A 16,052-nucleotide genomic window follows, 5' to 3' on the forward strand; every position below is an offset into this window, starting at 1 on the left:
AAGTGAACAGAACCCTCCATTCTCAAAATCTTAAGTCTTTGTCCAGAAAATACAAAAAAAAAAAAAAAAAAAGGTAATGAATTTGATGGGTTAAGATCTCTATCTACAATTTCTACTAAACTTCTATGGCATCAATTCATCATTGCAGCTGTTGTAAACTCAAACATTTACAACACAAGTGGAATTAACTATATACAAGTTTTGATTGGCTGGCACGGTGAACTTGTAACAGAAGGGTGCCTCATGTACTGGTGGAAATTAATGTGTAAAAATGTGATTTTATACTTCTTTCAATTTATTACTCTGAAGGTAATATACTAGTTCATTGTTGGGATTTGTAACAGATTGAAATATTTCAACACATTTCAGAAATTGTCAGATTTACATATGAATTAGCTGTGATACGTTCACACTCCAATTCATTAAAGGAAAATACACAAGGGTACGCAACATGTCAATTCATTGTAAGAATTTCTGTTTTCCTGCGGTAGAAACAAGTCACACCATTTCATGGTTGTTGTATATAGTATTTCTTTCGCTCTTGTTACATATTTCACATTTTTGTAACTTTTAAAAAATAACTAACCAGTGAGAATGAAATTAACACTGACCACCTGTAACTTTACATAAGTATATTCTAGACAGACTAGAACAGCACTTATGAGAAACTAAGCTAAAATCAAAGCTTAAAGTTCAGCTTCGCAGCATCCTTCACTTTAAGTCACTGAACTGCCAAGTCCGAAAGATATTTGTGTTGACGTGTTGACTACTTAATATATATATATAATTAATAGTTATTACCAAGTTTGGTTAAAATTAGACTTATACTTTATGAACAATGGAATCGCAAACCTGATGTAAAATGTTGCCACCACTAGTGGAAAAGTAACACTATAACTTTTCATAAAAGACCAAACAAAACCACAGAAAAAAAATCCTTATCACCTTCAGCAAACATAACCATCTCTTCTAGTGAAAGATTTGTAAACAAAATTCTTCAAGAACATTTGTGAGTCTTATTCATCACATAACAAAAAAAACAAAAAAACAAAAAAAATTACAAAGAATTCTCTAAATCAACACATATTATCGATTAAGACTTTCCATTGTTTACAGGTAGAAATCTAATCCTCCACAACATGATATTCAACCTGAGTGAGATTTTAAACCAAATTCAATTAAACATGAAAAACTTCTCAAATCTAGATTACAAAACAGTTTGGTACAGTTCAACCATTGTAAGTCAAGAATCCCTTCAATAATTTAGCTAACTGTTGGTACTTTCAATATTCCATGACTACAGCTGACCTTGAAAGGCCTGACTGGTACCTACATACCTATCAAAGACCAAGTTTTTTTCCCTTTTTTCAGTGATTATGTTTCAAATGTAACATTTCAAGCATAAAATTGTGACAGATTTGGGCTTTAGAGGTCTCTATCAAGGCTTGTCAAGAAGCGGAGTGCATTCTTGTTTCCGCAAACAAACCAAACAACCTTTGTCTAATAAGTTAAACAAATGATACAGACCTTGGTTTATGTCTTTAAAAGTTGCTTCCCTTTGTTTGACATAGGTCAATGTTCTGTCAGTTCCAGTCAACCTTGTAGATCATAGAGGTCTCTATGACTTCAAAGTAAAATACAATTTTGGGAATTCTTGTTGACAATAAAGGTACATTTCCTTCCCCTGTGCAGAAATCATCTTGACAGGAAGATCACAGGTGAACTAGTCCTTACAGAAACATTATAGGGTGAACTAGTCCTTACAGAAACATCACAAGGTGAACTAGACCTCACAGAAACATTATAGGGTGAACTAGTCCTCACAGAAACATCATAGGGTGAACTAGTCCTTACAGAAACATCATAGGGTGAACTAGTCCTTACAGAAACATCATAGGGTGAACTAGTCCTTACAGAAACATCACAAGGTGAACTAGACCTCACAGAAACATTATAGGGTGATCTAGTCTTATATAAACATCATAGGGTGAACTAGTCCTTCCTTACAGAAACATCACAAGGTGAACTAGACCTCACAGAAACATTATAGGGTGAACTAGTCCTCACAGAAACATCATAGGGTGAACTAGTCGTTACAGAAACATCATAGGGTGAACTAGTCTTATATAAACATCATAGGGTGAACTAGTCCTGACAGACGTCATACGGTGAACTTGTCCTTACAGAAACATCATAGGGTGAACTAGTCCTTATAGAAACATCATAGAGTGAACTAGTCATTACAGAAATATCATAGGGTGAACTAGTCCTTACAGAAACATTATAGGGTGAACTAGTCCTCACAGAAACATCACAGGGTGAACTTGTCCTTACAGAAACATCATAGGGTAAACTAGTCCTCACAGAAACATCAAAGAGTGAACTAGTCCTCACAGAAACATCCTATAGTGAACTAGTCTTTAGATACACATAACATTGTCCTTACAAACATTGCAGTAAGAAATCATCTTTCAATAAATACAGTACGATAAAATAGTCTTTTCATGAACATGGTTTTACAATATTGTCCTTTCATAAACATCAGGAGATGAAACTGTCCTTACATAAAAGTTATAGTCAGAAGGTATCTTAACAAGAACATCATGTTTTAACAATGAAGTTATGATATTGCACAGATTACTAAACATGCCTGGACAGGACATCAACATGTTGTGCTGCACACATCAGTTGTCTATAAGTAGACGTGAACCCATCAGGCATAGGTATTGACGACCACTGGACGGTCAATCCTTGGAGATTCCATCGATCAGTCTATCTTGTGTGGTTCCTGTAGTCTGTCATTACTTTGAGATTTGATCGGTTAATCAACTGGTCATTACAGGTGTGTGGCTTCAGTGGTCAGTAGTTGGTGAGGAAGGCTGGGTCTACTGAGGCAAGTTTGGCCGACAAGAACGCATGTATACAAAACAGCAGAGTCTGTAGATTTGTACACTCCACTTCCTGTAAAGGGAGACAATAACAGAGAATATTTTCCATTACACAATGGTGACTACAGCAATATATCTAATAAATTATCTGAGGCTAATAAGTTGTAATTCATAATTCTGATTTCGTTGTAAGCTTCACCTCCTTAAAATACAATCACATTTCCTGATCTTATGCCTGTAAACGACATTACAGTATACAGGGCCATTGGTTTGATGTGACATGTCTTCAATTGTATAAAAATCTGTATAGGTCACCAAGGCCGTGTGAAGAGGTGACAACTGTGTCTAGGTCACCAAGGCCATGTGAAGAGGAGACAACTGTGTCTAGGTCACCAAGGCTGTGTGAAGAGGAGACAACTGTGTCTAGGTCACCAAGGCCCTGTGAAGAGGAGACAACTGTGTCTAGGTCACCAAGGCTGTATGAAGAGGAGACAACTGTGTCTAGGTCACCAAGGCTGTGTGAAGAGGAGACAACTGTGTCTAGGTCATCAAGGCTGTGTGAAGAGGAGACAACTGTGTCTAGGTCACCAAGGCCCTGTGAAGAGGAGACAACTGTGTCTAGGTCACCAAGGCTGTATGAAGAGGAGACAACTGTGTCTAGGTCACCAAGGCCCTGTGAAGAGGAGACAACTGTGTCCAGGTCACAAAGGCCGTGTGAAGAGGAGACAACTGTGTCTAGGTCACCAAGGCTGTGTGAAGAGGAGACAACTGTGTCTAGGTCACCAAGGCCCTGTGAAGAGGAGACAACTGTGTCTAGGTCACCAAGGCCCTGTGAAGAGGAGACAACTGTGTCTAGGTCACCAAGGCTGTATGAAGAGGAGACAACTGTGTCTAGGTCACCAAGGCTGTGTGAAGAGGAGACAACTGTGTCTAGGTCACCAAGGCCCTGTGAAGAGGAGACAACTGTGTCTAGGTCACCAAGGCTGTATGAAGAGGAGACAACTGTGTCTAGGTCACCAAGGCTGTGTGAAGAGGAGACAACTGTGTCTAGGTCACCAAGGCTGTGTGAAGAGGAGACAACTGTGTCTAGGTCACCAAGGCCCTGTGAAGAGGAGACAACTGTGTCTAGGTCACCAAGGCTGTATGAAGAGGAGACAACTGTGTCTAGGTCACCAAGGCCCTGTGAAGAGGAGACAACTGTGTCCAGGTCACAAAGGCCGTGTGAAGAGGAGACAACTGTGTCTAGGTCACCAAGGCTGTGTGAAGAGGAGACAACTGTGTCTAGGTCACCAAGGCCCTGTGAAGAGGAGACAACTGTGTCTAGGTCACCAAGGCCCTGTGAAGAGGAGACAACTGTGTCTAGGTCACCAAGGCTGTATGAAGAGGAGACAACTGTGTCTAGGTCACCAAGGCCCTGTGAAGAGGAGACAACTGTGTCCAGGTCACAAAGGCCGTGTGAAGAGGAGACAACTGTGTCTAGGTCACCAAGGCTGTGTGAAGAGGAGACAACTGTGTCTAGGTCACCAAGGCTGTGTGAAGAGGAGACAACTGTGTCTAGGTCACCAAGGCCCTGTGAAGAGGAGACAACTGTGTCTAGGTCACCAAGGCCCTGTGAAGAGGAGACAACTGTGTCTAGGTCACCAAGGCCCTGTGAAGAGGAGACAACTGTGTCTAGGTCACCAAGGCCGTGTGAAGAGGAGACAACTGTGTCTAGGTCACCAAGGCCGTGTGAAGAGGAGACAACTGTGTCTAGGTCTCTGGCACCTTGTGTAGGGGAAACAACTGTGTCTACTTCACCAAGGCCCTGTGTACAAGAGAAAACTGTGTCTTGGTCCCTGGTGCCTTGAGTAGAGCATACAAATGTGTCTAGTTCACCAAGACCCTGTGTAAAATAGACAACTGTGTTTAGGTCCCAAGGGCCCTGTGTAGAAGAAACAAACGTGTTTAGGTCCCCAGGGCCCTGCGTAGAAGAGAAAACTGTGTTTAGGTTCCCAGGGCCCTGTGTGGTAGAGACAACTGTGTTTAGGTTCCCAAGGCCCTATGTAAAAGAGAAAACTGTGTTTAGGTCCCCAGGGCCCTGTGTGGTAGAGACAACTGTGTTTAGGTTCCCAAGGCCCTATGTAAAAGAGACAACTGTGTTTAGGTCCCCAGGGCCCTGTGTAGAAGAGACAACTGTGGTTAGGTCCCAAGGGCCCTGTGTAGAAGAGACACCAGGGCCCTGTGTAGAAGAGGCAACTGTGTTTAGGTCCCCAGGGCCCTGTGAGGTAGAGACAACTGTGTTTAGGTCCCCAGGGCCCTGTGTGGTAGAGACAACTGTGTTTAGGTCCCCAGGGCCCTGTGTGGTAGAGACAACTGTGTTTAGGTCCCCAGAGCCCTGTGTGGTAGAGACAACTGTGTTTAGGTCCCTAAAGCCCTGTGTAGAAGAGACAACTGTGTCTAGGTCCCCAGAATAATAAAACTGTGTCTATGTCTCTAGGTACCTGTGTAGATAAACCTGTATTCAAACTTCAAAGATCTAAGCACACTGCTCAATCTCAAGTCCTTATTCAAGACAAAACATTTCAAAATAAGCAGATTATGTTTCACACTTGACTCTTTCACATGTAGTGTTTAGTTTTTAATCAATCATAGAAAGTCTGTATGATCACAGCTATATTTCAAACATCAAGAATGATTTCTAACTATATAAGCAATAGTTCCCAGACTTTATACAATCATTCAGGGCCGATGTGTGTTACATGAGTTCAAAACCAGGCCTAAAACACAGCATTGTGACAAACTTATTGCAAACCAATTTTCACAATCATCTATCTTATTGTTTCACGTCAATTAAACCTTTTCCCTCAGTCACTAAGCTGTCACTCTAGTTCAGTACTATATAGATTTTAAAACTTGTGTATGTTTGATGCTAGTCTGTGTCAGACTTACTCTGACTTCAACACCAGAGTTCTCAGTACTAAAATGTAACTTGAGTTTGGACTTTCCATCATCGGATGATCCCTTTAATCTTGAAAATTTGTAGACCCACTTGTAGCTCTAAAAGACAAAAAATTTGAAAAATGTATCAATGTCGAACAAAAAAATATACATACCAATCAGTAGAATGATTTAGGAAGAAATATAAAATTTCACATTTACATTAATGTAAATTCTTGAAAATTGATACACAGATGGAAATTCAATTAGTATTTCTCCCTTGAAGCAACCAGAATTTTAGGATAAAAAGTTTCAATTTCTACTCTAAAAATAAAATGAATATATTAGTCCAACAACATGCATGTAATAAACCCACTGACATCAACTAAATTTGTGGTACAAAATATCTTTGTCCTTTAATAAGCCCATCCCCATCACTTAGGATAACTAGGTGTAATTACCTTGGTTTCACTGTCATATAAAGAGAATCCTGCTTCAAGGTCAAGAGTCAACCCTGACAAGCGACCACGCCATGTACACCCAAAAGTTCGACTCTGAAAACACAAATATCATTGAATCACATATTTACATATAAATTTAGGGAATAGCTAATCCATAAACAGCTACTGAGCAAAACTTTCCAATCACATTTATTCTTATGGCGGCAGCAAACAAATTTGTCGTGTTCAAAGTCAGGGAACTGAGACCGTTATACGGGTAGTAGGTAAGACAATGAGAGTCAGTGGTATGTTGGTGATAGGTAAGACAATGAGAGTCAGTGGTATGTTGGTGGTAGGTAAGACAATGAGAGTCAGTGATATGTTGGTGGTAGGTAAGACAATGAGAGTCAGTGATATGTTGGTGGTAGGTAAGACAATGAGAGTCAGTGGTATGTTGGTGGTAGGTAAGACGATGAGAGTCAGTGATATGTGGGTGGTAGGTAAGACAATGAGAGTGTGTGATATGTGGGTAGTAGGTAAGACAATGAGAGTGTGTGTTATGTGGGTGGTAGGTAAGACAATGAGAGTTAGTGGTATGTGGGTGGTAGGTAAGACAATGAGAGTCAGTGGTATGTTGGTGGTAGGTAAGACAATGAGAGTCAGTGATATGTGGGTGGTAGGTAAGACAATGAGAGTCAGTGGTATGTTGGTGGTAGGTAAGACAATGAGAGTTAGTGGTATGTTGGTGGTAGGTAAGACAATGAGAGTCAGTGGTATGTTGGTGGTAGGTAAGACAATGAGAGTCAGTGATATGTTGGTGGTAGGTAAGACGATGAGAGTCAGTGATATGTGGGTGGTAGGTAAGACAATGAGAGTGTGTGATATGTGGGTAGTAGGTAAGACAATGAGAGTGTGTGTTATGTGGGTAGTAGGTAAGACAATGAGAGGCAGTGATATGTGGGTGGTAGGTAAGACAATGAGAGTCAGTGGTATGTTGGTGGTAGGTAAGACAATGAGAGTCAGTGATATGTGGGCGGTAGTTAAGACAATGAGAGTCAGTGTTATGTGGGTGGTAGGTAAGACAATGAGAGTGTGTGATATGTGGGTGGTAGGTAAGACAATGAGAGTGTGTGATATGTGGGTGGTATGTAAGACAATGTCAGTCAGTGATATGTGGGTGGTAGGAAGACAATGAGAGTGAGTGATATGTGGGTGGTAGGTAAGAAAATGAGAGTCAGTGATATGTGGGTGGTAGGTAAGACAATGTCAGTCAGTGATATGTGGGTAGTAGGTAAGACAATGAGAGTCAGTGTTATGTGGGTGGTAGTTAAGACAATGTCAGTCAGTGTTATGTGGGTGGTAGGTAAGACAATGAGAGTGTGTGATATGTGGGTGGTAGGTAAGACAATGAGAGTGAGTGATATGTGGGTGGTAGGTAAGACAATGTCAGTCAGTGATTGGTTTGAGATACGTACCTTGAGTTTGACAATACTGTTGTGATTACACCTGTACCAAGCCTTCTCCAAGTGTAACAAGTCACTGCGACTATCAGTACTCAGGTAAAACTTCTCACCTGTGCCGGTCTGTATAGTACAGGAGTGTTGTCGATCGTCCAGCAACTCAGGGTCCTAACATGTAGACAAGAACATATTAATGCATGAAAATATGACTGGGTTTCATAACACGACTGACAAATGTGATGTATATTAGCACAAAGGTATTCAAAAAGTAAGATTCGAATCTACATGTGGACAATGCTTTCTCTGGGTTTGATGAAATTGGAGTGTTGATCATGTTAAATGTTAAAGGCATGTATGTTGTACTTTAAGGAACACTATATGTCATTAGATACTTACATATACCGTATGTTATATGGAGCATTTATAGTCAATGTAAATGACACATCTTCGAGAAAAATATCAAAGCCTGCATCATTTCATTGAATACTTACATATATATATATATATATATATATATGATCACAGTATCACAAAGCCACATATGTGTGGTGTTAGTTTTTATCCATATCCATGTTACCACTCTCTAACACATACAAACATCCATATCGTATGTCAAACATTTAATTTACTGCATATGATATTCTACAAGTGTAATATTTTTTCAATTAAATCCACATATTTTGGCGCACTGGAATATAAGTTGCATCATTTCTTACAATGTTGTAACCGTTTTGTTGACTGAAGGCAATTTATCAAGATTGTCTGTGAAATTTTGAATGTATGTTGGCAAATGATTTATACACAGATAATCCTTTATTTTATTGATGTGTTTCAAAACCATAAAAGAGCAATTATAGAACTCGTCTGGGTTGAGAGCCTTCAAAAATTGTCTATGCACAGATATAGGGCCCGATATTACATATGGTTTACTTAATATCACTGTTGGTGTCTGTACTGTTAAATATTGGCAAAGGCCCTTGCATGCTGACCAAATTCTTATAGTCCCATGATATTTCCTATAAGTTACACAAAGCCATTCTTATTGTAAACAAGCATGGCGGTTGTGTTAGAATTTGGCCGGATGACCTATCGATCCCAGTATGCAACATGCTATCGTAAACTTCCGCTATGGCTTCTGAAGCGACCACGAAAGTTCAGAAGATATTATTGTGATTCATATTAAAAGGTATGATTAATTAAATCCGAGAGAGTGTAATTCAATCTGAATCATCATGTATAAAATTGTAAATGACAGTTCTAGACGATCTGTTTCAGACACAAACTTGGTAATTGCTCATACTGGTGTACTGATATGCTTCATTTTTCTTTTTTGCATTCTGTAGAATTTTTTTCATCCACATATAAACCACACTGGAATATAAGCTGCACACCTGACAGCCAATGAAAAAGCCACTGCATGTAATCCAGAAAATACAGTATTTCTAATTTTACTCCAATATGAACAAAGGTTGTCGGAGACAAGTTATGCTCCCGAACGGGACAAAGTATGAAAAATAACAAAGGGCAATATCTCCTATATCAAAAGAAAGTTATGGTTCTTGTACACTGCATTTCTCTTTGTTTGAGATCTATCTACCATTGAAGTTTAATGTTGATACCTCTTCTAAATTTTGTGGTTTGCCCCTTGCAAAATTATAAAAGACGGACAAAGCAGTGACAAATGTTATGTAAATTTGAAAACTTACCTTTAATACTTTAAACATACACTCATAGAGTTTAAATACGGTATCACATCGTACCCAGTCGCGTGTCTGCATCTAAAACAAAAGCACATGTAAGAGGTCATAGTATATTGTGATATTTCTTAAAACTACAATTAATAGCATAGCTCCCTCCTAATGCAGTGTTTGTGAGGTTTATCACCTTGTAACCAGTCAGGGTAATTTCAAAGTAAATTCTTCATTTAAAAGCTGGTGACTACCTTGCTGAACAACATAATGGAGGCCCATTGCATGCCATCTTGAGCAATTCGGGTAAACTTTTCGGCCAAAGAACACATTGTTGCAACCAAAACAGGAAAGTTTTCAGCTTCCTGAGGAACACTGCCACTAGTGGGTAGTTTGAATCAACCATTCAAGATCTTCACATGATGTTGTTCAATGCTCTATTGACTGAGCTATAGGCACCCCTTTACTCCAAACTCTAATCTATTAAGCCTATTGGTGACATGTTGGAATTATTTCATTGAACTTGCATGTGAATAAAACATGTTAGAACAAGGGTTGTCAGAGATGAGCGATGCTCCTCCTTATGGGACAATATTTAAGAAGGGAAAAAACCAAAGGGCAATAAGACAGTTATGAATCTTGTGCACTGTCTTCCTTCTCATTGAGATCTATCTACCTAGCAAGTTTCAATGTTGATATAGTTTTAGTGTAATGCCCTAGATAAAATTAAAGCAGAAAAGTAATGAAGGGGAATAACTCCTAAATTATGCAAAACAGAGTGATGGTTCTTGTGCATTGTACTTGTCCTTGTTGAGATCTATATACATATGAAGTTTTATAACAATTCCTCTTATAGTTTTTGTGTTATGCACTGGACAAAATTATGATGGACAAACAGACTGACAAATGGTCAGATGATTGGACAGACGGAAGGATGGACAGAAAAAGCAGTGACTATATGTTCTTCCTTCAGTCAGCATAATAACACAAGACTACAGCGAGTAAAATTCACTTACAGGTGGCATATCAAACAGACAGACATCTGCTCCTTTCAAAGATAGGAACTTTGGTTTCCATGCCTGCCAATGTCTTGCTGGTGACACTCGCTCCTGGGTCCAACTCATGTACAAGATCTAGAGAAACAAGGAAAAATTGTGTACAATATCGACATAAAAAAAGACAAGGATAGCAATAGAACTCAAACTCCCGACTAAGCTTTCAATAATTTTGATCCTGAGAACAAGATGGAATGAGGCCACAACTTTCAAACAAGATATTTATGTAGTGATGGGTTGTAGACCATCCAAAGAAGAAAGGGACAATTTAATGTAGTTTGGATGGTTTTTACCAATTTTCAAAGTCCTTCATGATATTATAAGTTGAACGTTGTTATGATGAGAGATATGTCTTGTTTTCATGGCAATTACTACTAAATAATGAGGAAAATGTATTCTTTTATGAAACACTGTCACCTACAGGAGCTGAACTGAGACCAAAAGTTTCTCATGAGATATTTTGATTGCGATGAATATCATTCTTGCTCGAAGATAATGATCACATACATGTGAAATCAAATATGTTTCGGCTCAGATGTTACTATTTTGGGTAAAGGACATTCAAAACTGGGTGCAGTGTTATTATGTTACAAGCTTTCTTATCAATGATTAAGACTTTTATTGGAAGCGAAATATTTTCAGTACCTGGTTGATTTCAATTTTGTAAACTTATTTCATTGTCACCCCATAGATTATTTCAGAATGTGCCTACTTGAATATGTCAACTTAAAACACAGATTTAATAAAAGAAAAGAAACATCTCTGCCTTTGTCATCAAATTACAACATCAACAATGTTTTTTGTATGTCATGGCTTGTACCTGTTCTTCTGGTATCAGCAGCCTGTTGCTCATCTTTATCTACAAAATCAAAATAAAAAACACTGGAACTTATGATCATGAGAAAGACAGACAATAAGTTTGCAAACATTTAGGGATTTAATATTGATGGAAATGGTAAAGAAACCATATGAGGTAATTACAGTGAAATGCAAAAAAAAAAATTTTTCAAACTGAAAAAAATACAATAATAATAAAATAAAAGATAGAATCCTATATTAATGAAGGCCATGGGGTTTGATGAAATTTTCCAAAGTGAAAAAAACGCTTAAAATTTGTAAGTAGACCATGTCAGCAATGTTAGCATAATTAGCAAGCCTGGTTCACTTCATATCAACTTAAATATACCGGTAGGTTCTATCACTTTTGGATTCTGGGTATTTTAGTTGCAGAAGCAGGCCATATTTGGGAACCCTTTTGTACCTTTGAAAGTCTGATATCTTATTCACAAACTTATGGGATCCAACACTTCAAATTTTCAAAGATTCATAAATGGTCTTGGATATTCTTGATAGAAAACATCTCTGCTTTTTCTTCAATTTCTTTTTCAAATGAAAAATTTCTATAACACCTAAACAGGCTTTGGACAAAATGTCACTCCTGAGCAGAAACATGATGTGACTATAGTGTCAAAAAAATTTCTTCCAGAGACAAGATGATTGAATGTGTACAGCTTTCTTACTATTTCCAATTCCTATAACAAGCGGAGAATTGGGTATTTTAAGTAAAACATACCATCTGAGCTAAGAGAGATGAGATGTTATTGGTGATAGCTCTGATCCAATCAGCCAATGAGTGGCTATCGTCACAATGGATCACGCCAGTCGAGGCCCCGTCAACGCTGACAACCTCAAATGCATTCGCCCTGAGAAGAAATTCCAATTATGATAGATACAAATCAAACATCATTTAGACCAAACCCTTCCAAGAAAGTCAAACTATATTTTATTTATCCTGTAATATGTACAGGGAGCCAACCATACTCTCCGACACAAAGTAGACAAGAGCTGAAGAGAGGGCAGGCTAATCACAGGATAATGACAAAACAGGCTGTAACTGCACTAGATGTGGATGGGCTGATTAACACTTATTGGCTTAAAGAGAATACAATGGAACCTCATGAATGCTTTGAAACAGATTATTTTTAACATAAAAGATAACCTCCGAATATTATCAGAAATATGGAAATAAAGTCAATGATCTTTCAGAGAAAAAATTGCTTCAGAAAAATATTTGGCTTATATCTTAATTTTTTCCAACCTGAAACAGCAATGGCAAAATATCAACATTTTGTGATAAAATGTAATAAAAAAAAAACTCTGTGATTAGAGAGATAATGTTAAGACTTACCTGAGTTTGTCAGTACCAGGACAGTAGCGAGTGAGATAGGCAAACAGCAGTGGTATAGAGACATAAACAGACCACTGACGCTCCAGACGTGGAAACTGGGACGAGTCTTCTTCCTGTACAAATTCAACTAAACCACATGACTCATTGTATTTTTATTAGGATTATCTCCCCTTGCTTTCTCTTTACCTTAATACTCAATGGGATCAAAAACTTGAAATAATAAACTTACATTGTACACAGTGTTCTCAATACAAAAGTAAACCATAAAATCGCAAAAAACAATTGATAGGATCAGGATGTAAGAATCAGCTACTTTTCTATACATGTATATATTACGATATTAAAATTTTGATATATCTGACACTTTATAAAAATCTACCAACAATAATCTAGTGCCTACTGTTAATATATTTACAGTGGGTATGCTGATCCTGATTTTGTCTTACATCAAAGTACAAAGTATACTTCAAGAAACTGCTGTAATTCTAAAGTTATGACATGCTGGTCTGAAAGTGAACATGAATTTGTCGTAATTCATTGAGCAGGAAGTCTCGTTGAATTTAGTCTTATTAGTGTATCATATTTCACGTACTTACCATTGGAGAATTGTTGTTATTGCCAGTCTGCTGATCTGAAAAAAAAACATTTATATTATGTACTGATAAGTTAATAATTTAATTGGCATACCTAATAGTGAAATGGACTTTACTTGCAGTATACCCCTGTAGTATGCTGGAGTTCTGTTTGGGTCATGTACACAATAGTGAAATGGACTTTCCTTGCAGTATACCCCTGTAGTATGCTGAAGTTCTGTTTGGGTCATGTACATAATAGTGAAAATAGTGAATAGGGCAAAGGGAACTATTTGACAGAAAAATTTTGGTTGATAATAGACATAATTTCTAATCGGATATTTGTTATTTATGAAAAAAAATCCTAAATTTGCTGTTCACTCTGAAAATGAAATAAGTCTCTTTTTTTGCGAAAAATAGCACACATACACAAAAAGGCATGAAGAATATTACATCTGATATGGTATTGACCTACCTTTGTTGAGAAAAATGGCAGCAGGTTTGAAGTGTTTCACAACCAGAGTCACCTCTGACCCAGCTGATTTTAATAAACTGATGACCTCATCATGGGTGGCCCTGTCACATGGTTCTCCATTTACCTTAAAAATATAACAAGTTCTACATTTTCCTTTTATTAGAATATCAAATTTGGATTGATATCTTTTACATATACATGTATCTCATGTTTCAGGAAAAATTGTTGTATTTATTGAGAATGATAATTTTATATAACCATGTATTGGAAAAAAACTTGCTTGAGGTTGTTTAAAGTACTATATGCAGATTATGTCAAATATCCTGCTTCAAAAAATGTTCTTATGCAGTATTTCTTAAAGCATTTTTTTTAAGATCAGTCCAGAATACGGATTAGAAAATACTGACGAGTCCCAATAGCAACAGATATAGTTGGTTCTCAAAATTTGAGCGAGGGAAAGCACAAGTCCAGGAATGAAATATCTGTGTCCCAAAAATCACCGATATGTTTCCAGTAGACTTTATAATTACCCTCTATTTTAATTGTAGCCATCTAACTTTCTTCAATCAGAAATTTGATAAATGAGCGACAACAGAGATAAGTTATATGTGATGAATATTGAAATTCAACTTCTTATATAAATTTTAAAGGGTAAACTGATACAAATCCTTCTTTATTTTATAATTATAGTTCTGTAATTGTCTTTGGGATCAAGAATCAGCACTCCAGTTATTTAGTACCTGAGCATATCCTTTACCTGCTGGACTTCCCTTAAAAATGAAAACCTAAATCTTATTAAATGGCATTTAAAAATCTGTTGACACTCCTGATAAAACCATAGCTTGGTACCTTTAAAATGGCATCCCCTACATACAGACCACCAGTAAGGGCTGCAGCCTGTCCTGGCACTAACTTGGACACTAGCACAGGAAGCCGGTTCTCAGCACCACCCTTTAAACTAATTCCCAAGCCTGTCTTCTCATGCTTCTGGATTACAACCTCCCTTACCTTAAAATAAACAATTATTTGAAATTGGGTATCATATCATAATTGGTGATTGATTGTATTAAGTAAAAATGTTCAATAGAAAGATAAGATACATCATTAGTGAGACAAGCTAGCCTGATTTGTACATATTTTTTTATACTGCATATGTCAAAAGAATTAATTGACTATGAAATGAAAGGTGATTAATTGGATTCACCTGTGTTATCAATAAATAGGACTATATTTTGTTGAATAAAAAATAATCTATTAAATACATCAGTTGAATGTATTTTAAAAAAAATATGAAAATTTGGTCAATTACAAAAAGGGGGAAAGTTGGATTTCACTGTCCTTCCTTCAGGAAGAATTGTGCTTTAATTTTGAAAAGGCAGAAATGTGTAAACCAATAAAAATTTCAATGAAGTGAATATTTTTCTTTAAAGAAAATCTGAATTTTGAAACTTTGGTATACTTGTTAGTAAAATCTACTATGAGTATTTTGTTTTTACTTTGTTGATAAGTTCATTTGCATTTTCTTCCTGGTAGACTGGAACCAACTCCTCCTTTAATAATGTCAATGTATCATTGGACAACTGCAATTTTATCGGTTGCGGACGTGTTTTCCCGTCATTCAAAGTCACCATGCCACTTTTGACCTTAAAAGAAAATTGAAAAAAAATAATACATCAAATAGTTACTGAATTCTCAGATTCGGTATTTTCAAGTATTTTCTTTTCAATATGGTAATGTATGTTATGAATATGTCATATCGTATCATGCCCTTACCTTTAATAGATATATCAAAGCATATAATATTATAACAAACGACAGATTAATCAAACCTAATTAAAACTGGCTGGCCTTTTAACTTTTGTAATAAATTTAGCATAATTTCATCATCATATGAAAACAGCTTGTTCGGTTGTTACCACTATTCAAACAACATTCCAGTTTCCATACAAATAATCGACGTATAGTTATTCAGAATCCGGAACGACGAATTCAGCTTATATTGTCTATTTACATATGATGTAACAAGACATCTGACCCTGCAGTTTCATCAACTCTAATCCACATTTGACAAGAAATCATAAAGTTAAGATTAAGTCGTGCTACAAACAACTGCACACAAATGACTATAAGTTACCTCCTCCATTATTGCTAATTTGGCACTTTTAACACTTTCATCGCGTCGGAAAAAGTTAAATAGAAAAGTTGAGGCGGAGATCTGTCACCGAATCTGACGTCCATTGGTAAGAACTCTCTTTTAACGGAGGTATGATTAGTCAGAACAGCCGGAAGGTGGCGCTTAGAATTATATCTCGTGATATCTCGCGTTAACTTTGTTTACATAGCAACGACACAGCAACAGTGTCCGGTGTG

General features: G+C 37.2%; 1 protein-coding gene across 1 annotated transcript; it reads right to left on the minus strand.

Moving 5' to 3' along the window:
- Window positions 1-2,125: 2,125 nt before the first annotated feature.
- On the minus strand, window positions 2,126-15,897 carry LOC132564589 (gamma-1-syntrophin-like). The gene is made up of 14 exons (XM_060229240.1): window positions 15,817-15,897; window positions 15,179-15,325; window positions 14,532-14,690; window positions 13,683-13,806; window positions 13,232-13,266; window positions 12,636-12,748; window positions 12,021-12,150; window positions 11,268-11,306; window positions 10,409-10,525; window positions 9,411-9,482; window positions 7,720-7,872; window positions 6,266-6,358; window positions 5,817-5,924; window positions 2,126-2,961 (listed from the first exon to the last, which is right to left on the minus strand). Exons 1-14 carry the CDS (start codon window positions 15,823-15,825, stop codon window positions 2,860-2,862), a joined length of 1,401 nt encoding a protein of 466 aa, XP_060085223.1. The 5' UTR covers window positions 15,826-15,897; the 3' UTR covers window positions 2,126-2,859.
- Between the last annotated feature and the right edge of the window lie 155 nt (window positions 15,898-16,052).

Source organism: Ylistrum balloti, unplaced genomic scaffold (assembly GCF_031769215.1).
Source record: "Ylistrum balloti isolate Yb309-2 unplaced genomic scaffold, AGI_CSIRO_Ybal_v1 Utg372376, whole genome shotgun sequence".
In the NCBI taxonomy this organism is placed as follows: Eukaryota; Metazoa; Mollusca; class Bivalvia; order Pectinida; family Pectinidae; genus Ylistrum; species Ylistrum balloti.